The 23,927-nt window shown below is 48.1% G+C and overlaps 1 protein-coding gene across 1 annotated transcript in view; it reads left to right on the plus strand.

Moving 5' to 3' along the window:
• The window catches only part of PLEKHA6 (pleckstrin homology domain containing A6), a 158,264-nt gene extending 139,805 nt beyond the window's left edge, over nucleotides 1-18,459 (plus strand). Inside the window, exons 22-29 of the mRNA XM_021716885.1 lie at nucleotides 603-732; nucleotides 935-1,041; nucleotides 4,630-4,803; nucleotides 6,848-7,015; nucleotides 7,092-7,225; nucleotides 7,723-7,868; nucleotides 13,754-13,877; nucleotides 14,553-18,459. Coding sequence (XP_021572560.1) covers nucleotides 603-732; nucleotides 935-1,041; nucleotides 4,630-4,803; nucleotides 6,848-7,015; nucleotides 7,092-7,225; nucleotides 7,723-7,868; nucleotides 13,754-13,869 — 975 coding nt within the window. The 3' untranslated portion in view covers nucleotides 13,870-13,877; nucleotides 14,553-18,459. The remainder of the gene's footprint in view (nucleotides 1-602; nucleotides 733-934; nucleotides 1,042-4,629; nucleotides 4,804-6,847; nucleotides 7,016-7,091; nucleotides 7,226-7,722; nucleotides 7,869-13,753; nucleotides 13,878-14,552) is intronic.
• The last annotated feature ends 5,468 nt before the right edge of the window (nucleotides 18,460-23,927 follow it).

Here is a 23,927-nt window from a genome sequence, read left to right on the forward strand (position 1 = left end):
GTACTCATGCTCTCTGGTTGGACTAGAACCAAAGTTTCTGACCCCTAGCCTGATCTGTCTGCATTCTCTCTCTGAAACTGAGCCTCTTCAACCGTATCGTGGGAGAAGGTGGCTCAGATGATGCCCGAGGTCTCTAGTCCCATGATTCTCTCAACCCACAAGCTTAGTGCCCTTTTCATTCCCCTAGAATCCTGGCACCAAGGCCCACCTGGTTCTGTTTGCTCAAGTCTCAGGTGGGATCCCTACAGAATCTTCAGAGACCCTTCTCCAGCTGTTCCTTGACTCTGGCTCACAGCTAGCCTGTGCTTCTTAGTGCTTGCCAAGACAGCAGGTCAGGTTAAAGAACCTTTCCGATGGGCCTTAACTAGAGCCCTCCTGGAGGCCCTGTGTTCTCATGCCCCAGTATGGCCCAGCATTGACCAGCCTTAAGGGGTATGAGTGGAGGCCCTGCCCGCTTCCCAGGGAACACACATAAAATTTCCTTGTTCCCTGTGTCTTCAAGGGTTTAAACTTCAACCATGGCAAAACAAGGAAACATCACTGGGGGCCACATTCCCGGCAGCCATGCTAGCGTCAACCGTCTTCTCATCCTTTCTTCCTAGCCCAAGTCGAGCTATGAGCAAAGCAAGAAAGATCCCCAGCAAACATCACCCCGGGACACTCCCAGAGACATCAGCCTTGTGCCTACCAGGCAAGAGGTAGAAGCGGAGAAGCAGGCAGCTCTCAACAAAGGTACTTTCTAACCCATCTTCCCCTAGAAGTAGGGCTAGGGGCTGGTCAGACAGGAGCCCCAGGTGCTCATTCACACCCAAAGAGAGTACCTACCCTGGGCCTTTAATCTTGATGGAGAGTGGGACTGATCCTCTCTCTGAGAAGCAGGTCTCCTGCCTTCCAGCTCTCTGTGAGGCTCACCGGCTACTCTGTCTTCCTGCAGTTGGCGTCGTGCCCCCTCGGACAAAGTCACCCGCTGATGAAGAGGTGACTCCGTCAGCAGTGGTGAGGAGGAGTACCAGTGGGCTCCCCAACGGCCTCTCCTCCCAGGTGAGTACATCCCCGCAGGACCTGAGAGTTTGTGTGGACTCAAGCTGGGCTGCAAGCCCAGGGACCTATGTGTGTGTCTCCATCTGCCCCTGCTGTCCAAGAAACTCAGGGCTGGGGGGAGAACAAGCAGGAGGAGGGGCTTCAGCCCCACTGGAGGAAGACTTCTCCTTTACGGAGACATCAAGGGACAGAAAGATATGTGTAAAACATATAAAAGAATGTTTAGCAAGATTATCATAACGTACTACCGATGTGATACATTGGAAAGGAAGCAGCAAAAATCGGCGTTCAGAGTCAAAAGTGCTGACCTGAGCCAGGGCTGCCAGTAGTAAACAAATTACCACAAACTGGGGGGGCTTAAAACAAAGAAATATCTTCTCTCACAGTTGTGGAGGTCAGAAACTGGAAACCACGGTGTCATCAGGGTTGGTTCCTCTGGAGATTCTGAGGGAGAATCTGTTTTAAACCTTTCTCCTGGCTCATAATGGCTCCCAGCAGTCCTTGGCATTCCCCGCTTGTATAGAGGCATCACTCAAGTCTCGACCTCCATCCTCAATCACCTTCATTTCTGTGGGTCTGCTCTTGTTCTCTCTCTTGTCAGGACACCATCATTGCATTTAGGGCTCACCCTAATTTAGGATTATCTCATCTTGAGATTCCTAATTACATCTGCTGAGAGCTGTTTCCAAATAAGGTTATAGTCACAAGTGCTGGGATTAGGACTTGATATATCTTTTGGGAGCTACCATTCAACAACTACAGTCCACTCTTTTGCCCCCCAATTTTATGTCCATTCCACTTGCACATGCATTCACCACATAGCAACATTCCCCAAAGTCTCAATCCATGATAGCAGTAATTCTAAGTCTAAAATGCCATTGAAATATCATCAGCTCAAAAGTCCCAAATCTCATCATGTGAGCCATCTTCATCAGGTATTCATGAACTCTAGACACAATCCTTTTGGGGGCACAATTCCTCTCCACCTATAAAACTAGAAAAGAGGCCGGGCTTGGTGGCTCAGCCTGTAATCCCAGCATTTTGGGAGGCCAAAGCAAGTGGATTTCTGAGACTGCGGGTTCGAGGCCAGCCTGGGCAACTTGGCAAGACCTCATCTCTACAACAGATCAAAAATTATCCGGGCGTGGTAGCGCGCGCCTATAGTTCTGGCTACTTGGAAGACTGAGGCAGAAGGATCAATGCCCAGCAGGTCAATGCTAGGGTGGTTGTTAGTAAGCCACTGCACTTCAGCCTGGGCAATGAAGGGAGATTCCAACTCAAAAACAAACAAACAAAAACAGAAAATAAATTACTCTGCTTCTAAAATACAGTGGCAGGACAGGCATAAGTAAGTCATTTCTTTCCCCCAAAAAGGAGAAATTGCAAGGAATAAGGAGGTCACCAGTCCCAAGCAAGTCTGAAATCCAGCAGGGAAAATTTCATTAGGTTTCCAGGCCTGAGAATAATCCTCTGTGGCTCCCTTTCCTCCTCCCATCTTCCTTCCTCCTGGGACCACAGAGGCTCCATCAGCCCCTGCTTCTAGGACTGCCTCTCTGGCCTCTGCCTCTGCATCCGTGGCTTCGCTGTCAGAGTCCTTCCTATTTCTTGAAAGTTAGCACATATTTGTAGCTGAGTCACTTTATTAGCCTATTACCTGCCTCAAAAGTCTGACAGCTTTTTTTCCCTTCATTTCGTCTTGTTCCTGTCCCTTTCAGTACAAGCTGATAGTGTTTTTGCTGTCTCGAAAGCTCTATAAGTCTCCTTTCTATCTCAAGGGATCCATACCATTAGAAGAGCCTCTGCAGATCCTTCCTGGACAACTCCATCTCTATTTCTGGCTTCTTCCAAGATGGTCTATTGGATCCCTGGGTCACAAATGTAATCTCTTCAGCAAGATGTTGTCCAGGGCTTTCGCAATCATGAATTTCCTCATCTATGCATCCTTTGTGAACTGGGTAGTCTGAGAACCTTCCAAATGATCAAATGCTGGTTTCTTTTGACTTAACAGTTCCTTCTTCTTTTTGTCTCTTTCCTCTCGCATTTTACTATAAGTGTGAAGAGAAACCAAGCCACACCTTCGACACTTTGCTTGGAAATCTCCTCGGCCAAATATCCAAGTTCATCACTGCTTTCAAGTTCTCCTTTCCATTCAACAACAGAACAAAATTCAGACATTGCTGTCACTTTAAAACAAAGATGACCTTTCTTCCACTTTCCAACAACATGTTTCTCATTTTCCTCTGAGACCTCACCAGAAGTACCTTTGACATTTATACTTCTACCAACATTCCATTCATGATGATATTTATATAGCCAGCCCTCTGGGCGTGGGCTCTGCGTCCATGGATCCAACCACCACTTAGCAACCAATAATTAACAACTGTTTACATAGTGTTTACATTGTATTTGTATTAGAAGCAATCTTGAGAAGATTTAAAGTATATGGGAGGATGTGCATAGGTTACATGCAAATACTACTTCATTTTATATCTGGGACTAGAGCATTCATGGATTTTGGTATTCATGGAGGTCCTGGGACTAATACTCTATGGGTATTTCTCTTCTATGCTGTTATTTTATTTTATTTTTTTGAGTTGGGGGGCTCACTCTGTCGCTTAGGCTGGAGTGCATTGGCATAATCATGCTGATCACAGCTCACAGCAGCCTCGACCTCCTGGTCTCAAGCGATCCTTCCACCTCAACCTCTCAAGTAACTGGGACTACAGGCACACACCCCCAACCTGGTTAATTTTTTTTTTTAATTGTAGAGACAAGGTTTTACAATGTTGCCCAGGTTAGTCTTGAACTCCTGGGCTCAAGCAGTCCTCTCGCCTCGACCTCCCAATGTGTTGGGATTACAGGCGTGAGCCACTATGCCTGGCCCAGAATCATCTTTAAAGTTCATATTTCTGCTGATCATCTCTTCAAGGAAATCTAGGCTTTTTCTATCATGTCCCTCAAAATTCCTCCAGCCTTTACCCATCACCCAATTCCAAAGTCTCTACCACATTTTTTGGTACTTGTTATTATAGTGCCTCACTTTCTTGTACCAAAGCCTGTATTTGTTTCCTAGGGCTCCAATAACAAATTACCACATACTGGTGGCTTAAGACAATAGAAATGTATGTTCTTATAGTTGTGGAGGCCAGATGTCCAAAATCAAGGCATTGGCAGGGTTGGTTCCTTCTGAAGACTTGGAAAGAAAAATCTGTTTCGTGCTTCTCTCCTAGCATGTGGTTACTGCTGGCAATCCTTGACATTGCTTTCTGAGCAGATGAATCCCTCTAATCTCCACCTGTCTTCACATCACCTTCTATTCTGTGTGTCGTCTTCTTTTGTGTCTCTTACAAGGACCCCTGTTAATGGATTTAGGGCCCACACTAACACAGGATGATCTCATATTTCCAAATAAAGTTCCATTCACAGGTTCCAGGGGTTGAGATTTGAACATCTCTTTTGGGGGCCACTATTGAACCCTCTGCAGGTAGACTTCCCACAGAAGGTCGTCAATATTTAAGGGCTTAGAATGAATGAACAAGCTGAGTGGGAGGTGAGGCATGGTCACAACCTGTTTTCCCACCGTGGCAGGAACGCCCCAAGAGTGCTGTGTTCCCTGGCGAGGGGAAGGTCAAGATGAGCGTGGAGGAGCAGATTGACCGAATGCGACGACACCAGAGTGGCTCCATGAAGGAGAAGCGGAGGAGCTTACAGCTCCCAGCCAGCCCTGCCCCCGACCCCAGCCCCCGGCCTGCCTACAAAGTGGTAATGTCTTCCCAGCCACCCTCAGGCAGGAGCCCTGCATCTGCCAACACTGCCCACTCCCAGGGCATGGCCAGTCTGAGCTAGGAAGATTTGAAAGGAAGGAGAGTAGAAAGAACCCTAGCTGGGGACCTGGGAGGACTATGGAAGCTTCTCCCCTCTGGGCGGAAGAGTTACTTTAAGTGTTTCCTTTTTCTCATTTAAAGAAAATAGCTCACAGCCAGGCTCGGTGGCTCAGCCTATAATCCCGGGCCTTTGGGAGGCTGAGGTGAGTTGATTGCCTAAGCCCGCGGGTTCGAGACCCACCTGGGCAACTTGGCGAGACCTCATCTCTACAGTAAATCAAAAATTAGTCGGGCGTGGTAGTGCGTGCCTATAGTTCTGGCTGCTTGGAAGGCTGAAGCGGAAGGATCGCCAAAGCCCAGCAGGTCAAGGCTGCGGTGGCCGGGAGCAGCCACTGCACTCCAGTCTGGGCGACAGAGTGAGACTCCAACTCAAAAAAAAGAAAAAAGAAAAGGAAATAGCTCACAAAAAGGAATGCATTACACCAGGCACATAGCTCACAACTGTAATCCCAGCACTTTGGGAGGCAGAGACAAGAGAATTGTCTGAGCCCAGGAGTTTGAGACCAGCCTGGGCCATTTGTCAAGACCTCATCTCTACAATAAACCAAAAAATTAGCTGGTTGTGGTGGCGTGTGCGTGTCTACTTGGAAGACTGAGACAGAAGGATCACCTGAGCCCAGTAGGTCAAGGCTGTGATCACTGTGAGCATATCACTACACTCCAGCCTAGATGAGCATGAGACTCTGACTTAAACAAACAAAACAAACAAACAAAAGGAATGCCTTGGTTATTTTTGTTGAAATTAATTATACAAAATTCAGCTAATAAAGAACAGTACAAAATTCACCACACAGAAATAGTCATCACTTATACATGTTTCTAGAGCATCTCCTATGTGCTTTTCACAGGGCTAGCTGTTAGGATAGCTTACCATTGCATGGTGCAATATGGTTCCCAGATCTCTTTCATGTTATTTTTTCCCCCATCTTTGTTTTAGATTCAGAGGGTACACAGACATGTTCATTACATGGACATATTGTGTAGTGGTGGAGATTGGGTCTCAGGTGGTCCATTCCCCAGGCAGTGAACATTTTACCCCAGAGTTTACTTCTGAACCCTAGCCCCCTTCCCTACCTCACCCCTTATTGGTGCCCCCAATGTTTATTATTTACATCTTTGTGACCATTTAGCTCCTGCATCTCAGTGAGAACATGGGTGGAGTTTGGGTTTCTGTTCTGAGTCAGTTCACTTAGGGTGATGATCTCCAGCTCCGTCCATATTGCTGCAAATGACATGATTTTGTTCTTTTTTAATGACTGTGCAGTATCCCATGGTGTATACATACTGAATTTTCTTTGGCCATTCCATTATTGGTGGGCACTTAAGTTGGTTCCATGCCTTGCATGTTGTTTAATCCTCAACAACACTGGGTTAGGAATTGTTATCCCTACTTTGCAGATGGAGAAACAAAGTGAAGAGAAATAGAGGGTTTTTTGGGCCACGCACCTATGAAGTGCAAAGTTAGGAGGAGCCCAAGACATCTACTTAGTTTTTCTTCCACTAAGTTTTAGAAATACCGTAAAATTATGACTCGTAAGTCCTGCCCTCAGTTTGCTTTCTAGCTCAGGGATTGGAATTTCCATAATATGGAATCAGTAAAAATCAGTGCGAGACAAGACAGACTAATTCAACTTCCCAAAATATATAGCACAGAATGTGAGGGCAGAGCAGGTTGGGGAACAGCAAGTATTGACAAGAGATACTGATGAGATTTTACCTGCAGGCCTTGCAGGTGGGCAGGCCTTGCAGGTGGGCAGGCCTCGGGTCAGCTGAGTAGAAGGAGGATAGTTCTGCTGGGGGGTTGCAGTGAGAGCGATGGGGTGGCAGGGTGTGCTAGGCAGAGAGGGTAAGGACATGGGCATGGTTAGAGCTCCTGGAGGCATAGGTAGCAGTGGGGTGGTCATGACAGTGCTGTCCCTCAGGTGCGCCGCCACCGTAGCATCCATGAGGTGGACATCTCCAACCTGGAGGCAGCCCTGCGGGCAGAGGAGCCTGGTGGGCAGGCCTATGAGACACCCCGGGAGGAAATTGCCCGGCTTCGCAAAATGGAGCTGGAGCCGCAGCACTATGACGTGGACATCAATAAGGAGGTGAGCGGAGTCCTGAAAGGGCTGCAAGAGGAGGCCCCGGGAGGGGACATAGGTGGTGACCTCAGTCCCTTCACAGCTCTCCACCCCAGACAAAGTCCTCATCCCCGAACGGTACATTGACCTGGAGCCCGACACTCCGCTGAGCCCCGAGGAGTTGAAAGAGAAGCAGAAGAAGGTGGAGAGGATCAAGACACTCATTGCCAAATCCAGGTAACAGACATGGGTGAGCCTCCACTTCTGCTGCCCACCCTGGCACCTAGGACACCTGGGCCACTAGATGCCATTGGGAGCCCAGAGCCTCCCCAGGGGAGAGCACGTGGAGGCAGTGGCTTGAGGCAGCCGGCAGGGCCCAGGCATTGGCAGGGGCGAGGATGCTGCTGTTGGGTGCAAAAAGATCTGCTGGTCTCACACGCATCATATCATCAAGACAAAGCTGAAGGGTTGCCCTCTGGTGACTTATTTTCCCCTTCAAGGCTGCCCTAAATGTGCACTTGAACCTTTGAATTAATCTGAAAACTTGGAGGGGAGGGGTGCCCCCCTGTGTTTTGCCAGGGTCCCACTCACTCCTAGGGACAGCCTTGCCGGGAACCAGAGACTGCACACTCAGGCCCCTGGCCCTTCCCGCCAACCACAGTCCACAGGCCCCCCCCAAGCCAATTGGACCATCCTGTCCCTCCCTCCATGTCTGTGTGTCTGTGCCTCTTCAGTATGCAGAACGTGGTGCCCGTCGGCGAGGGGGACTCTGTGGACGTGCCCCAGGACTCAGAGAGCCAGCTGCAGGAGCAGGAGAAGCGGATTGAAATCTCCTGCGCCCTGGCGACCGAGGCCTCCCGCAGGGGCCGCATGCTGTCTGGTGAGAGGGGCTGGGCCTTGCTCTGCCCTGCCAGGGAAACCAGCTGACCAGGTGTAGGGGAGGAAGCGCAGCACCGCTGCCAGGGGGCAGGGACAGAGAGATAGAGGCCAAGAACAAGAACATGCTCCTTGAGGCAAGTATTTATTGAGCACCAGGTACTGTGCTAGGGTCAGGAAGGTGCCAAGGGACCAGAGTTGCTGACATCCTGGAGCACAGAGCCTCAGTGATCCTTACAGCCACTTTAAGGAGGAATGGCTGGAGGCCAGACGAACACAGACAGCCATTCTGCCTGGGCAGGTCAGGGAAAGGCACAGAGAAAAGGCGACAATTGAGCTTGACTGAGAAAGATAAAAGTGTTTCCCAATTGCAGAGAAGAGGGCCGGGTATTTCAAGGTATCCTTTCCTTTTCCAGTCTTGCTACATGCGAGTAAGAAAGAATAGAAGAAAAAATGGTGCCGGCAGCCAAAGAGCTGAGAGTAATACAGTGACCATCTTGGCTACTGACCCAAACCCACTTTTTTGCTAAGAAAAGGTGACTGTGAGGGACCAATTTCATGCTGATACGAAGGCTAGTAGGTCGTGAGCAGATGCTGATAGGGTTGAGGTCAACAGAATTAACTTCTACTCAGCCTGAGATCTCATCCCAGAATAGAGGAGAATGAAGTTGAACTTTGAAGAATGAAGGAGATTCTGTATGAATGGAAGGGTTAAAGGTAGAGAAAGAGAATGGGTAAGTCCCGGAGCCTGGGAGACTGTCCTCATCAGACAAAAGTGGTTAGGAGGGAGGAGAGGTAGAGTGAGCGTCAGAGCTTTGCAGCCTACAGCCTAGAGGAATGACCCAGAATGGAGAGCCACAGTTTGAGATGACTTTGGCAGAGGAGAGACCGCGTGTACAGGCCACAGTTACAGTAGCCCAGGCAAGAGTCAGACGACGAGGAGTGAAGAACTGTGGTTGGAACACAATGGAAGGGATGGCATTTCATGCTGGTGATTGAAGAGGGTTCCGGTTCTGGTGCTCTGAGGCTCCATTTCCTCATCTGTAAGATTCAAATCAAAATACTTAGACCAGCACAGTGGCTCATGCCTGTAATCCCAGTGCTTTGGCAGGCCAAGGTGGGAGGATTGCTTGGGCCCAGGAGTTCAAGATTAACCTGTGCGACATAGTGAGACCCCATCTCTACATTAAAACAAAAAGTTAACTGGGCATGGTGGCGTACCTATAGTTCCAGCTACTTGGGTGGCTTAAACCCAAGAAGTGAGCCAAAACTGGGCCACTGTGCTCCAGCCAGGGTGACAGAGCTAGACCTGTCTCGGAAAACAAACAAACCCAAAAAACTGCTTCCAGTTCTGATGGTGTAAGGATGGGAAACAATGTGTGCCAAGCACCTAGCACAGTGCCTGGCATTCAGTACGTGCTCAATACATACTGTAGTGGTGATGATAGTAGCAATAGTGTTGTGATGCTGGTAGTAGTAGTTTAAATAGCTCTCGCTGAAATGGAAATAGAAACCATTTTGTTGTTTTTTCTAATTATTTTAAATATGGATATTTTCAGAGACCAGAAGATTTTAGTCTACAGCCAAGAAGATTTAAGTGAGCCTTAATGAAGAAACTACTGACAATTAGGTTATAATAGGGAATCGTGGACTTTAGTATGGGTGGCCAGGGACAGCCCTGGTGGTATTTTAGGGAGAGGCTGTCATTGGGGCTGGAGTTGAGGGGAAGAAAAGGGATGGCTTCAGAGAGCTCCATCCTGCAGCCAAAAGGCAGAAGAACCAGTATGGCCATAAGGAAGGAGGCCTCTGGTGAACCTCCCTGTAGTTTAGCTGCAAAATGAGCTTGAACCTTCCAAAGATCAAATTCCACATGGTCTGGGCAAAAGGCAACTTCCTGTTTCACGGGGTTAGAGCGAGGAAGCTGTTTTAAAAACTCTGCTTCAGCCCCAGCCTCAGCCCCTGGCTGTCTCTACTGCAGTTCCCCAGCCAAAGGTTCCATGAAAACAAAACCCACCCGGCCTATCCGATTTCCCTCTCGATACGCATGGGTTTACGTTTCAGAGTCTGTGTGCTGAAAGAAGCAGTCACCTTGCTTTTGCCAAAACCCCAACTATTTAAAAAATGGCTGTGGCAGGGCCAGACCTCAGACTTAGCCCACTGTCCCCACCGCCCCTAGCCTATGGCCCAGATCCCCAGAACTGCAGCTCTACCAGGCACAACAAGGCTGATCCCGTCACATGTAGTGCGGGCATAGTTCACGCCCGTGACACTCTGTGTGTGGGAGTCTGGGCACAGGTCATGAGGGCAGTGTGCAGCGGGTGTGGGATATAGAGTGAAGTGCTTGCATGTGGATGTGTGGCATGGATAGAGTAATCAGTGAGGACTATTGTAATATTTGCAAATCTACCCGGTATGTACAGACTTATATGTATGTAGTGTGTGGGAAGATGTGGCGTTTTTAAATTTGTATGTGTGGTGTAAAAAGCACGTGCAGTGTCTGTGTTTTGTAATGTTTGTAGATACACGTATGTTTATTTGTGTATACGAGGGTGGACCCAAAACAACCCAGAATTATCTTTTGGAGAGTGGTCGCCTTGCAGTATAGGCTTCCCCCACTAGGTGCATGTTCTAGGAACCCATTGGCATCAGTGTACCAGCTAGCATTGTTGTGAGAGGCTGCATTGCATAAGAAACATCCCAAGCTGTGGCAAAGAAGTGACCAGTTCTTTCACTGTGATGAGGTACCCGCCCATACCGCACTGAGTGTTCAGCAGTTCTTGACCAAAACTGGCATGACCTCCCGGCCCCACCATCCCTATTCACCCAATTTCACCCTGAGCAACTTTGTTTCCCGAATGAAAAAAGTCCTCGAAGGGAAATGTTTCACCAATGTGGGAGAGGTCAAACAAACAAACAAAAGATGGCGGAAGCACTAAAAGGCATCAAAATTGACGAATGCAAAAACCGTTTTGAGCAGTGGGAAAAAAACGTTTCAATAGGTATATTGCATTAAGCGGAGATTACTTTGAAGGTGACTGAAGTTCAAACATGTCAAAATAAATACACAATTTTTTTTAAAATGTTGTTATTTTTTTGAGTCAGAGTCTCACTCTGTTGCCCAGACTGGAGTGCAATGGCCGCTCCCGGCCACCGCAGCCTCAACCCGCTGGGCTCCAGCGATCCTTCCACCTCAGCCTTCCGAGTAGCTGGAACTACAGGCGCGCGCTACCATGCCCAGCTGATTTTTTTATTTTATTGTAGTGATGAGGTCTCGCCAAGTTGCCCAGGCGGGTCTCGAACCTGCGAGCTCAGGTAATCCACTCAGCCTCCCAAAGTGCAGGATTGCAGGCTGAGCCACCGAGCCCGGCAATACACAATTTTTAAAAAAAAATTTTTACTTTTAATATGTGGAGTACAATTCAGGCTTAGGTATACAAATGTTCATTATGCAGGTATCCTTGTTGATGAGATGTGCCCCCCGGCAGTTTCCCACTACTGCCGATCCCACCTCCACCTTCCCCTGGCAGTTTTCCACTACTGCCAATTCCTTTCTTATAGAAATACACAATTTTTAATGAATAAACTCCAGATATTTTGGGGTCCCCCCTTATATTACAGCGTGGGGGTGAAGGAAAGGTCTGAGTGCAAATGTAGGAATATGTACACGCGTGTGCATGTATGGGTAAAATGTCTAAGGGTATTGTGTGGACACCCATTATGTGTGTGTCCAGGTGGTTTTGGTAAGCTGTTGGAGTGTAGATGTGGCTGAATGTGAGTGTGCAATGTATGGATGAAAGCAGTGTCCATGAATGCACATACTTATGTTTGCTTGCTTTTATGTGTGATTGGCTCTTTTGGCAGTATGGGGAATGATAAGGCATATATGAATACATAGGTTGTATCAGTGTGTATATTTCAATATGTGAACACAGGTCTTTGTGTGCAGGATGGGAGAAAGCACAGTGTCACAAATGTATGTGTGACTGATGATTTCTGCATGCAGGTGGGGTGGTACTTCTGACCATAAACGTGATAACATCACATCTGCTGCCTATGTGAATCTTAACTATTTTGGTAGATACATTTCTAATATATTTGGTATTTTTCTGCCTTCTTAAAGAGGTTCTGTTTGCATAATTAACTTTTCTCTCTCATTTAGTATCATTATAAATATCCTTGTTTTGCAGACCTCATTAAAGGGACATCCTTAAGGGGCTACAATGGATATAGATCTGTTTGTACCTTTGCTAAATGTTCCCAAACTATCACGCTTTTATAGTTATTATGTCTACTTTTTACAAAACATTTTCTCTCTTCAGGTGCTGTCTTAAAGATGTCAGTGGGCCTCTCAATTCTTCTCTCTCTCTCTCTCTCTCTCTCTCTCCTGATTTTCCCATTTCTAATTTCCTTTGGGCTAGAAAACCCAGCAAGTCAGAATCGTGTATAAATGAGTGTATAAAATTGTGTATAAATAAGACTGACCTGACTCACAGGGGCTCCCCTATGAGTAAATTATAAAAGCCTCACTTCATGTTGATTTTAACATCTTGTTTGACTTCTTGAGATATGTTTTGCTTTGGTTTTTTTGTTTATTTGTTTGTTTGTTTTACTCTATTAGAAGTTGATGTTTCCAGATAACTAACCATTGGGCCAGGGTTGTGGATATGTACATGAATGTGTGTTTGAAAGCATTTATGAATGTATTTGCATGTGAAGTTACAAGTGTGTTGGGTCACATGGAAGGGCAGAGGCTTGGAAGGGCAGAATCACACACATCTGAACTGTGTGCAATGAGTGTAATGATATGTTGCTGGACCCCATGTACAAAGTAGGTATTGTGTGTAGGCAGACACAACTTCCCATCCATGCAAGAGCTACGTGTGCTCTGTACACATGTGGATATGTGTAGATATGCAATGACAATAGCCGCATTGGCCCTTACTCTTGCACAGAGGACAGGGAAGGCAATGAGGCCTAGGGTAGGGTGGGAGCGAGGGACTGGGAAGTTCAATGTCAAGGCCCCTCTTGGTGGAAATGCAGTGTGACCCTGGCTGAGGTCTGGCTCTTCTCTGAGCCTGAGTGAGGGCGTTGTCTCCTGCCTTGCAGTTGCAGTGAGGATGCATGAGGGTCTGGAAAGCTGCATAGAGCTTGTCCCAGCACTATGTCTCCCCTTGTCGTTGTCCTTCCACTTTGCTGCTCTTAATATGGGAGAACAATGATAAGAGAGTAAAATCTCCTTGAGTCAAATGTGGCCACCTTTGGACTTGCAATGATTTGTTCAGGAGCAGACTGAGCTTTGCCTTTACCAGACTGGTGAAAACGGGGTCTCAAGTGGTGGCGGGAAATGTTTCTGAGCCCTCAACCCTGTCCAAGTTAGCAGAACTCTCTTTGGGTCTATCAGAAACCTCAGTTTTCTTGGAATTGACTAATATGGTGGTCCCTTCACTTCTGTCTATTCATTAAATGGGGCCTGGTGATCTGAATTAGTGTGATTTTACTGCACTATTAATCATTATCATTAGAAATACCACCATATATAAAGTGCCACTCCCCTGTTCTATCTACACAACAGTGGAGAGGTATACGAATTCCCCGTGGTGTGGATGCAAGGGGCAGCCTTTGGTCCAGAGAGGGCCCGGCCTCACCCACAGTCACACTGGTTCTTAGCAAAGCCTGGATCTGGCCAGGTCCCCTCTGGGGCCTGATACACTCCTCCATGGTGCCTTGGGAACGAGGACAGCTTGGCCTAGCTTGAGCAAGCTCCCAAGCTCAGCGCTCCTCTCTCCGCTTGCCTCCTGCCCTGCTCCCTGCCTGAGGAGAGCCTCGCTTGCTCTGGGTGCCCGCCCTCCTCCTGCCCCCATTCACCTCCCTGTTCATTTCTGTTTCCAGTGCAATGTGCCACCCCAAGCCCTCCCACCTCCCCTGCTTCCCCGACTCCACCAGCCAACCCCCTATCGTCTGAATCCCCACGGGGCACCGACAGCAGCCATACCATGCGGGTCTGAGCTCTGACGTAAGCACTTTTCTACTGTATTTCATCCACCCAGGGAATGGGTCCCCTTCCCTCACCTCACTGAGTCATCTAGGTCCTTTCATTCCAGCATTGCTTCTTCCCCATCCCTGGTGCTCTAGATCCCTCCTCCCATTCATCCATCCATCCATCCATCCACCCGCTTGAGCCCGCTGGTGTCCCCACACAGTGCTGGGCTAGAGTCAGCCAGTGGGGCTGCTTCTTGGATGTTGCGATGCCAATGGCCTTTGCTTCTTCAGAAGCAGACAGGGAATGGAGCTGAGACCACACCTGTCTGCTCTCAGGGAAGGTTCTTCCCTGACACCCCATCCCTACACTTCCTGTTGGCCGACAAGCTTTCCATCTGTTGAGATACACAGATGCAGAATCCCAGAAACCCCTAGAAGCTGTTTCTCCACTCCCAGATCCTACAGTCAATTCAAATAGCATGGAACAACCATAGCCAGAGGCTGTGAACCTTCCCTTAGCCCTAGCACAAAACTGCTCTCTTAGGGAAGGATGCAAGAACCCTGGCTTCAATCCCTTTGGTACCCTCTCTCAGGGTTGAGGGCCTGGGGTGGGTTTTGGCAGACTGAGACTTCTTTTTCCCTGGGAAGTTTGGCTGGAGTTCTCACTCCCCTGTGAAGCTCTCCTCTCACCCATTTCTCTTTTCTCCAGTGCAAGCCCTGGCTGAGGCCAATGCTGTGAAGCTCCACAGAGCCACATTCTGAAGCCGTCCTCTACCCATCTGAGGTCCTGGCTCCTCACCCTGGCCCCCTGCGCCTGCGCTCCCATGGGGATGCCGCCGGGAGCCAGGTTGGGGGCCAGGGGCTGCTGCTGAGAGGAGTGTGGGTACCTCGGTGTCCACACGCCCACTGCGCCTAGCCCGGAAGCCCTCGCTACTCATATTGTGGTCCTAGGCCATGGCCTGAGGTGGCAGGTGGGCAGCGCCATCCTTGTGAGTACCTGAGTCATGGGAAGCCTCGGCCTGGCTCTGGCTGGAGTTGTGATGACCCTACTGGAACATAACCTGTTGAAGAACATGCCCTGGTGGGGAACACGCCCGTGACTACCTTAGGTCAGGACTAGAGGTGAAGAGAAGATGGACACTGCCTCTCAGAGCCTGCTGGACACCAAGGACAGCCCCTGCCACCCTCGCCTTCCCCATCAGCCCCACCCTGCTACCCCAGCTATATCCAGGGCTTGACATGTCTCTGCTTATGGGTGCTTGCTGGGGTCCAGTGGAGACTGACCACCCTACTTGAGCCAAAAACAAGATGAGAGATAGGGAGAGGTTCCTGGGTGCCCTGAGGGGACAGTGCTGGCCGTGGCTAGAAAACAGCAGGTCTGTGCAGCGTCTGAGGGCAGGTTGGGAAGGGTAGCGGAAAGACGGGGAAGAGATTCTTGGAGAGTAGAAGGAGGGGAAAGTGGCAGGAGACGTTGGCAAGTAAAGAGGGAAGGAGAGAAGCAGAAAGTGGGTATTGGATTGGTTTTCCCAGGTGGAGCCTTAGGTTAGTGCCCAGTGCAGTGCCAGACTATCACCTCTGCCCCTCCGCTCTCATCCCCAGGAGGACCCACTGGTGGAGCAGACGGTGGCCTCAGCAGAGGTGCTTGGTGTGGAGATCCAGGTGTAGGGTAAAGGGAGCCAGGTGGCAACTGTCTGGGAGATGGCTCTTTGTAGGTCTGCACCTGTGGTCTGCCTCCCCATCCTGCTGTGAGAGGCAGAGAGGAGGACTTGGCTTAGGTAGCGTGTGGTCAGCCTTGGGGACTTACCTAACCAGCTTGGTGATATCCTTTTGCCCCGTTCCCCCTGGAACATGCAGTGGGCCAGCTGAGAGTGTGCCCAGGGCAGTGGGGATGAGGCCAAAGTCCCCGGGGCCAGATTCTAGGCACCTGCCCCTCTTTTCAAGCATCCCAGATAAGGACCCACTGAGGCTTGGCTTTCTTACAGTTGACTTGCCCAGGGAGGCTGGGGGGAGAGACAGAAAAGCAAAGCTCATTCTTCCTCTTCACCCACCTTGAGATGAATGTAGCCAGAGAGGAGGATGGAGAGTGGAGCTAGAGACACCTTGGCCCCTAAGCCTTCTCTTTGCCAGAGTTGCTGCCCAGAGACTTCAGCCTGACCACCAGCGGCCCCTAAGAGCAGCAACTGTATCTTCTACCAGTTCCTCTCCACTCCTTCATGACTGGGACAGTTACTGGTTCATATGCAAGTAAAGACGACAATTCACTCAACAAATATTTATCGAGCACCTTTTATATACCAGGCACTGTTCTAGGTGCTTAGGATATTCCCATGTGCCCGAGGGATTACAGACCAGGAGGATTCCACCTATTCTCACTTCTAGCAGGTTTTTTGAACATGACCCATGGCTACATTTTCCATCTTCACAGCTCAAGCATCCCAAATCTGTTCTTTCTCTCCTGCAGACTGGTAGGTGGGATTGGCTCCCAGGCCACCCTCCCTCCCTCTTTCCACAACACCTTTCTCCCTCCACAGGAAACAGATTTTTCAGGGCCCGCCATGCCTGCTCCTTCCTTTGTCTGTCTTTCCTTTTTTATTTTAAAGTAATATTTTTAGAAATACATGTAAAATACCAAGAAATATTGTCCACGCCTCTGCCTGCCTCTCACCTCCTATTTCATAAAGCTGGCTCTTTATGTTGCTTTACATGCCTTAATATATGTTTTGTGGAGATTTTACATATTATAGATCTATATGTAATATATATATATATATTTGTTTGGATGTCTGATCTTTTCCTACAGCTTCTACCCAGGCCTGTTTTCTCTCCCTTATCTTCACACCATTCCTAGCATATCAAGGCCACACCCCTTGCCTTTTGGATCCAAAGAAGAGGAGAGGAAAGACTTATTTTAAGACAGAGCTATTTTATGCTTTTGTTAAAAAAGCAAATCTATTTTCAAAATGTGCAATGTCTGAATGGAAGTGGCAAATAAGATGAGGGGACGGGGGTGCTGCCTCTAGGCCCCACCACGTGCCCTCCCCTCTGCCCTATCAGCTCTCTTCCATGCCTTTCCCTGTCAGCAAAGGGCTGGTCCCCAGAGCTCACCCAGGGAGCATCTCACCGCCAGGACAGGGCACTCCCTCAGAAGTCGTGAGTCTAAGGATCTGATGACATTGTCATTCTTGGTGATCCTCTGAGGATTGTCACATACAAATCCTCTTGGAACTGTTTACAGTTGCACAAAGGACACCTGTGCAGACACATGCCCCCCTCCCCCAGATGGGCTGCTGGGCCCCCTCTCCTCATTAGCCTGCTGGAAAAGGGCAGACGGTCTAATGGCAGCTTATGTCGAACAGCACTGAGGATGTCGGTCTACTCCTTGATGGACTCATGAGACGGCGCAGAGCCCAGAGGAAGCGGCTTGGGATCCTCTCTGTACCAGCCCTTTAGAGCAGATATGTATGAGTTCCTTGGGCTTCTCCACTCCCTTTCACTTGATCCCTGTCTGGTCTGGGTCACATCTACGGCATCTGTCTCCCTCTGTGACCCTTCTCTCTGGGGACTACTGCTTTTAAGGGAATGGTACCTTGGTCTGGCATCCAGACTGTGACATCCGCTTCTGGGCTGAGGAGGGTCCTATCGACAATGTGACATCGCAGCCTTGCCCAAGCAAGCCCCAGGACTCCTCTGGCAGGCTGCTGCTGGGGTGCTGAACTAAACCAGCTTGCCTTCCAAACTTCGCATCAGCCATGGAAGTGGGCAAGGGGGGCTCTTGCCTTGCAAGGATTTGGGCAGGATGGAAGTCTTTGTCCAGACCTGAAATCAAGGGTTTGGAATCTAGCACAGAGTTCCTGGCCAGCGTTTGAAGCCTGACCTCCTACCTTGGGCACTTACTGGCACCCTGTTCCCAGCCTCGAGCATCCTCCTATGAATGAACAGGGCCCAGACGGGGGCCAGGGCTCAATAGCCCACCCAGAGAAGCCCTGGTTATTCCTCCAGGGCCTTCTCAATTAGCACATGACCTCCCTGATCAATAACCAAGAGGCTGCAATCAAACACTGCTACTGTCACTTTAAAGATTTTCTGAGATTGCAAGCTGTACACTTCCTGTCCCGCCTTTGTGAGAGGCATGTCCTTGGGGCAGAGCTGATACAGCAAGAGGGAACCAGTTCCTTTCCCCCTTTCAGCCCTCCACCTGGCAGCTCTTAAAACTAAGGAAAAATATTAAATATACATATATATATGCATATATCTATTTATGCACATATTGGGGCCAATTTGATTTGCTAGTATTAGACAATAAACCATACAAGGAAATTTATGATCTCAGTGTCTTTATTTAGTATAAAGTGACCTTAGAAGAAGAGTGAAGTTTAGACAGAAAGCATCTCTGTTGGGGGACCAAGCAGCTGTTGCATTCCCTTAGCATCTTTCTAGCCAGTGCCCCCGCTCCCTGAGGATGATGGGGCAGCCTGACTGAAATAGGTGAGAGCTTGCTTCCTCCTTTCAGCTGCATTCTTCTTAGATTTAGGTACCGAAGAATCCCAGTGAGTTCTGCATTTGTATCTTGTAAGTTTGTATAAACCAAATACAAGAAATAAAATTCACGGTTTGCATGTGTGGTGTGTGTCTGCAATCAAACACATTCAGTATTTTTAGCTAAAATAGGCAATGTCTTATCTGTCTTAACTATTGATTAACAGTGTCTATGTGTCTTGCAATCATTACCCAAAATCCTTTTAATCAACATTTAGTCTTCTCAGCACCTATTGGCATAAACCAGTGTCTAGACTACATTATTCTTTTTTAAGTTACATGTTTTTAAAAGCAATCCTGGACTGAGTACTTTTTACTTAGTTATGAGTTATTACTCATATACAGTGAGTTCTGGTTCACACAGGTCCAACTAATGATTACATAAGACATGAATCTAAACTGAATGCCACAAAAGGGGCTCACATTTAAAGAAATGGTATACTTGAAGGATTTTAGGGAGTTTGAACTGAGTCCATCCCTTAACTCACAAAGGCTTTTTTAAAGATGTGTACCTTTTTTATTTCTCATGGGCAGCTGTTTTTTCAAGGGCCAGCTTGTTAGATAAGTTGTCCTTCCAAACCAGTCGGTAAGGCCATGCTAGCACAGAATAATGGGGTTTGCATTTCAAGGGCAGTGTAGGGGGGTGGGGGAGAAAGAAAAAAATATGCACTTTTAAATTCAAGCAGCTCACATCCAGCCTGGTCTCAACTACATTTAATTTAAGTGTTTTAATGCAAGTGTCTAAGTTTTCTTTTTTCTAAATAACCAAAATGGTCTCTTCTCAGCCTATTACAAAACCCTCCCCTCAAGCCAGGCTGGAGCTTGTAAAAGGGGACAGTAGTTGAGAAATGTAAACAAAAAAGCAACTAGCAGAATGTCCTTTAAGGAGTGGTGCTCTGTAACTGCATGATCATTTATTTATTCTTGATGAGAGGCAAGACAGGGTCAACCAAACTTCAGACCCCACTGCTGCCAGGGAACTAGGACCACACCGCAGCCCCTTCCTCATCTCCAGCCTCCAGTGTGGAACTAGGTTCACTGCATTGCTGAGACTGATGTGAGAGGTGGTATGTGCTGTGCTCAACAACCGGCCCTGCTCCCTGCTAGCTACATGAAGATTTGGACAAGTCACTGAAATTCTTGAATCTCAGTCTCCTCGTTTGCTAAATAGGATAGTAGCCATCATCTTAATGAAACTCTCAAGAAAGTCATATGAGAAAATGAATGAAAAAACACTTTGAAAACTGGAATTCCGGCCGGGCTCCGTGGCTCAGCCTGTAATCCCGCGCTTTGGGAGGCTGAGGTGAGTGGATTGCCTGAGCCCGCGGGTTCGAGACCCACCTGGGCAACTTGGCGAGACCTCATCTCTACAATAAATCAAAAAATTAGCCGGGCGTGGTAGCAGTGCCTGCAGTTCCAGCTACTTGGAAGGCTGAGGCGGAAGGATCGCCAGAGCCCAGCAGGTCGAGGCTGCGGTGGCCGGGAGCAGCCACTGCACTCCAGTCTGGGTGACAGAGTGAGACTCCAACTCAAAAAAAAAAAAAAAAAAGAACTGGAATTCCTTTCCAATGTGAGAAGTGAGGTGGTGATGCTGCGAAGGCCCCCACCATCTGCAGGGACTTGATGAGGGGAGCGGGAGGAGGTTCTCAGGACCCCTCCTTCACTAGCTGTACAGTCTTTGCTGGAAGACATCACGAGGGCCCCTGCTGTTCAGCCCCCGAGGTGTCCTTCCCTGCCCAGCCCCATGCCTCCAGCCCCGGGAGTGGCAGCTCTGCCCCACCCCTTCCCCATGGTGGCCAGGCCATGAGACTGCCACAGGCTGAGGACCAACTCCAGCCTTCCAGGGCCTGCATAGTCCTTCCTGGGTTGTCCCGTGAAGGCCCCGCTCCAGGAGGGTGGGCTGTGGACAGCCCCTCTGGGCTCAGCTCCAGTACCCAGAGAGTCAGGCCAGGAGGGCCTAGGTTCACGAGAGTTCAGTTTTCCTGAGCCCACAGGTACGTGCCTGACTGGGGTGGGCAGGGAGAGGTGTTCCCAGCTGTTGCTCTGTCCACCTGGGGAGCAGTTTGGAACCACAGTTTGAGATGAGAGCAGAAGTCTCTCATATAACCGCATATTGACAGTACACTAATACTAGTTATAAAGATGCCGTATTGTAATAGTAATAATGGCATATTAAGTCTTGCTATGTGCCAGGTACTCGGTTCTATGCACTTGACACATGGTTACTCACAAATCTTCATGTTGTCTCTATGTGATAGGTACTAATGTTATCCAAGAAACTGAGGCACAGCAAGGGTAGTTAAAATGCCTAAGAGCCAGGCGCGGTGGCTCACACCTGTAATCTCAGCACTTTGGGAGGCTGAGGTGGGAGAATCACTTGAGGCCAGGAGTTCAAGGCCAGCCTGGGCAACACAGTGAGACCCCATCTCTAAAAAAGTTTTTTTTAATTAGCTATCCCAGCCAGGTTCGGTGGCTCAGCCTGTAATCCCAGCATTTTGGGCGGCCGAGGAGAATGGATCGCTTGAGCCCGTGGGTTCAAGACCAGACCAGGTAATTTCATCTCTACAATAAAACAAAAATAACCCAGTGTGGTAGCGCACATCTGTAGTTCCAGCTACTTGGAAGGCTAAGACAGAAGGATCACTGGAGCCCGGAAGGTCGACACTGGGGTGGCGGTGAGCGTGCCACTGCACTCCAGTCTGGGCGAAGGAGTGAGACTCCAACTAAAAAAGAAAAAAAAAATTGGCTAGTCCCAGCTACTTGGGAGGCTAAGATGGGAGCATCCCTTGAGCCCAGGAGTTCAAGGCTGCAGTGAGCTATAATCGCGCCACTGTGCTTCAGCCTGGGTAACAGAGTGAGAGACCCTGTCTCAAAATAAAAAGTTTAAAAATGCCTAAGCTCCCATGGAGGTAGGATGAAGCCCAGGATACTTTGACTTTAGAGCCCAGACTCTACCAGCCATTTCAGTGGGGATAATACTGACCCTTAGGGGATTTTAAGGGGGCAAAACTCTTACTGACGCTTAGTGACTGCAATGCATGGGCCAGATTTTCAAGACCAAGAATTGACCTGTACGCTGCACAACTTTTTTTCTTTTTTTTTTTTAAGTTTAATCTGCACAACTTTAGAATGTACAACTGGACTGAACCCACCACTGGTATAAGTCGGTCATACTTCATAATAGTCATAAATAGTACTTAATAGTGATAATAGTACTAAAAAGTTTGCCATAATAGTACTAAACAGTTTGTATAGGCTTTAAAAAATAAATATCATGAATACCTCAGAAAGTTAAGAGATAGTTACTATGGAGAAGAAATTTAAATTGAATAAAGATATTGTCTCAAAATTATTGAATAATCTACTTCATGCTTTGTCAGCACAATGCATTATAAGATTTCAACTACTGTGTCTTTGAAAAAAGTTCCAATCAGTAAGTACTGCTGAATAAGCAAAGAGACTGAAAATATTTAACAGGAGATCTGAGAGAACCAAACATTAAAGCATCTGTAAAATGCAGGTGATCTCTGACCAGGTGCGGTGGTTCACACCTGTAAATCCTAGCACCTTGGGAGGCCAAGATGAGAGGATTGCTTGAGCCCAGGAGTTTGAGACCATTCTAGGCAACATAGACCTCATTTTATAAAATAATAATGATAATAATGCAGGAGATCTCACTGAATCTCCTTAAAACCTTTTTATTTTATAAAATTATTTTAGCGGGACACTGTGACTCACACCTGTAATCCTAGCACTTTGGGAGGCCAAGGCGAGAAGACTGCCTGGGCCCAGGGGTTCAAGACCAGCCTGGGCAATTTGGTGAGACGCATCTCTACAATAAATCAAAAAAATTAGAAGTACATGTTGGCACATGCCTGTGGTTACAGCTACTTGGAAGGCTGAGGCGGAAAGATTGCCTTAGCCCAGCAGGTCGGAGCTGCGGTGGTTGTGAGTGGTCTGAGTGACAGAGTGAGACTCCGACTCAAAAAAATGTATTTTATTGCCATCCTTTATATTTTCTAAATTTTTTGCAGCCCAAAGATGAAAACTTATGTTGTCATGATTACAGGTAGAAATGCCTGGGAACTTGCCTATTTTTTCCCCATCTTTATGACACTGTCCCAGGGGTCCACATGCAATTGGTCTAAACTGCTCTTATCACTCTTTCTCTTCCCAATCCATCCTCTCTTCCCCATTGTCACTTGGAAATATATGACTTCCAAGTCCTCTCAAGGTCCTGGAGACCGAATTTTACCTCAACGTGTGACTGTTTGAAGACAGAGATGTAGGTGTCTGGGATATTCCATCAGGACCCCATTCCATGGGAGCTCTTTGGACAAGGCACACACATACGACCCAGCTCCTTAGCATTACATCACACTTCCTCACTGTCCACTTTGCCCTAACTTGCCTTGCTATGTCATTCCTATTTCGATTCAAGTGATCTCCCTCTTTCCCTTATCATATGCAAGTACACCTGGTCTGTTATTACTCACCTAACAGTTTTTATTCTAGTGTTCACTCCCCGCTACTCTTCTGTTTTTCTTGCATGTGTGTGGTTTTTGTTTTTACATAGAATAGCTCTCGTCTTCTATTTCTCTTAAATTCAAACTTACATATTATGTGTGGGTGGAAGCAATCTGCCTATTTAATTTATGTCTTCTGGTAAGTCTTGCCTGAGCATTTATATATTGAGAGACACCATATTTATTATAATTTATTCTTTTTGTTTCTTTTTTTTATTACCGTTAGTTTTGAGTTTCTTAAATGACATAGGTAGATTCGTTGCATCATCTATGAATTTCATTGCTGGAGAGAGGAAACATTATGAAGGGGATGTTGGCGCTCATGGTATCGAGAACCACTATCCTACAGTGGGAGAAAGCACGTTAGGAACGAACCGCCCCTCCTTTCCCAGGCCCCCAGGGAAGGAAAGGTGCACCCATGTCTGCACTTCATGTGGGAAGACTGGAACCAATCCTCCTGAACTGTCCAGCCCTGCCGGAAGCCAAACTCAGGGCTTTGCCTTCCATACCTCAAACTCACAGTCTGCAGCTGGACACCGCTGGGGGGAAAGAGGTCGAAGCCCTTTGTGTCAATTCCCCTGCGGCGCTTTGCCCTTGATTTAACCCAATCTGGCTCTGCCATTAGGTCGGCAACAGGCTTAACTCAATTGCGCATCTCCCCCTAGTGTCTAGAACGTGTAATAACAGAAAAAAAACCACTTTCAGGATGAATTTAGTCCATTTCCATAGAGAAGCACAGATTCCAACTCTTCCCACACCCTCCACCAAACCAGGCAAGAAACCTGGGCACCCCTCAGATCCCAGTTCTTCCATATACAATCTAAGTTTTGTAGGGGAGATGTGAGCCGCTGAACATGGGGCGATGCAGAGAAAGGGTTGGGTGGGCGTTGCCTTCGGGGGGGTGCGTGGAGGGGGCAGCACCTCCTGGGAAGAAGTGGAGGATGGGGCCTGTGACTTCAAGCTGCCGTGTGTGTGTGTGTGTGTGTGTGTGTGTGTGTGCGCCCGCAGGAGGGTGTTGGAAG

The sequence above is a fragment of the Carlito syrichta genome, unplaced genomic scaffold (assembly GCF_000164805.1).
Source record: "Carlito syrichta isolate Samal-C Ts95f unplaced genomic scaffold, Tarsius_syrichta-2.0.1 Scaffold309080, whole genome shotgun sequence".
Taxonomy (NCBI): Eukaryota; Metazoa; Chordata; class Mammalia; order Primates; family Tarsiidae; genus Carlito; species Carlito syrichta.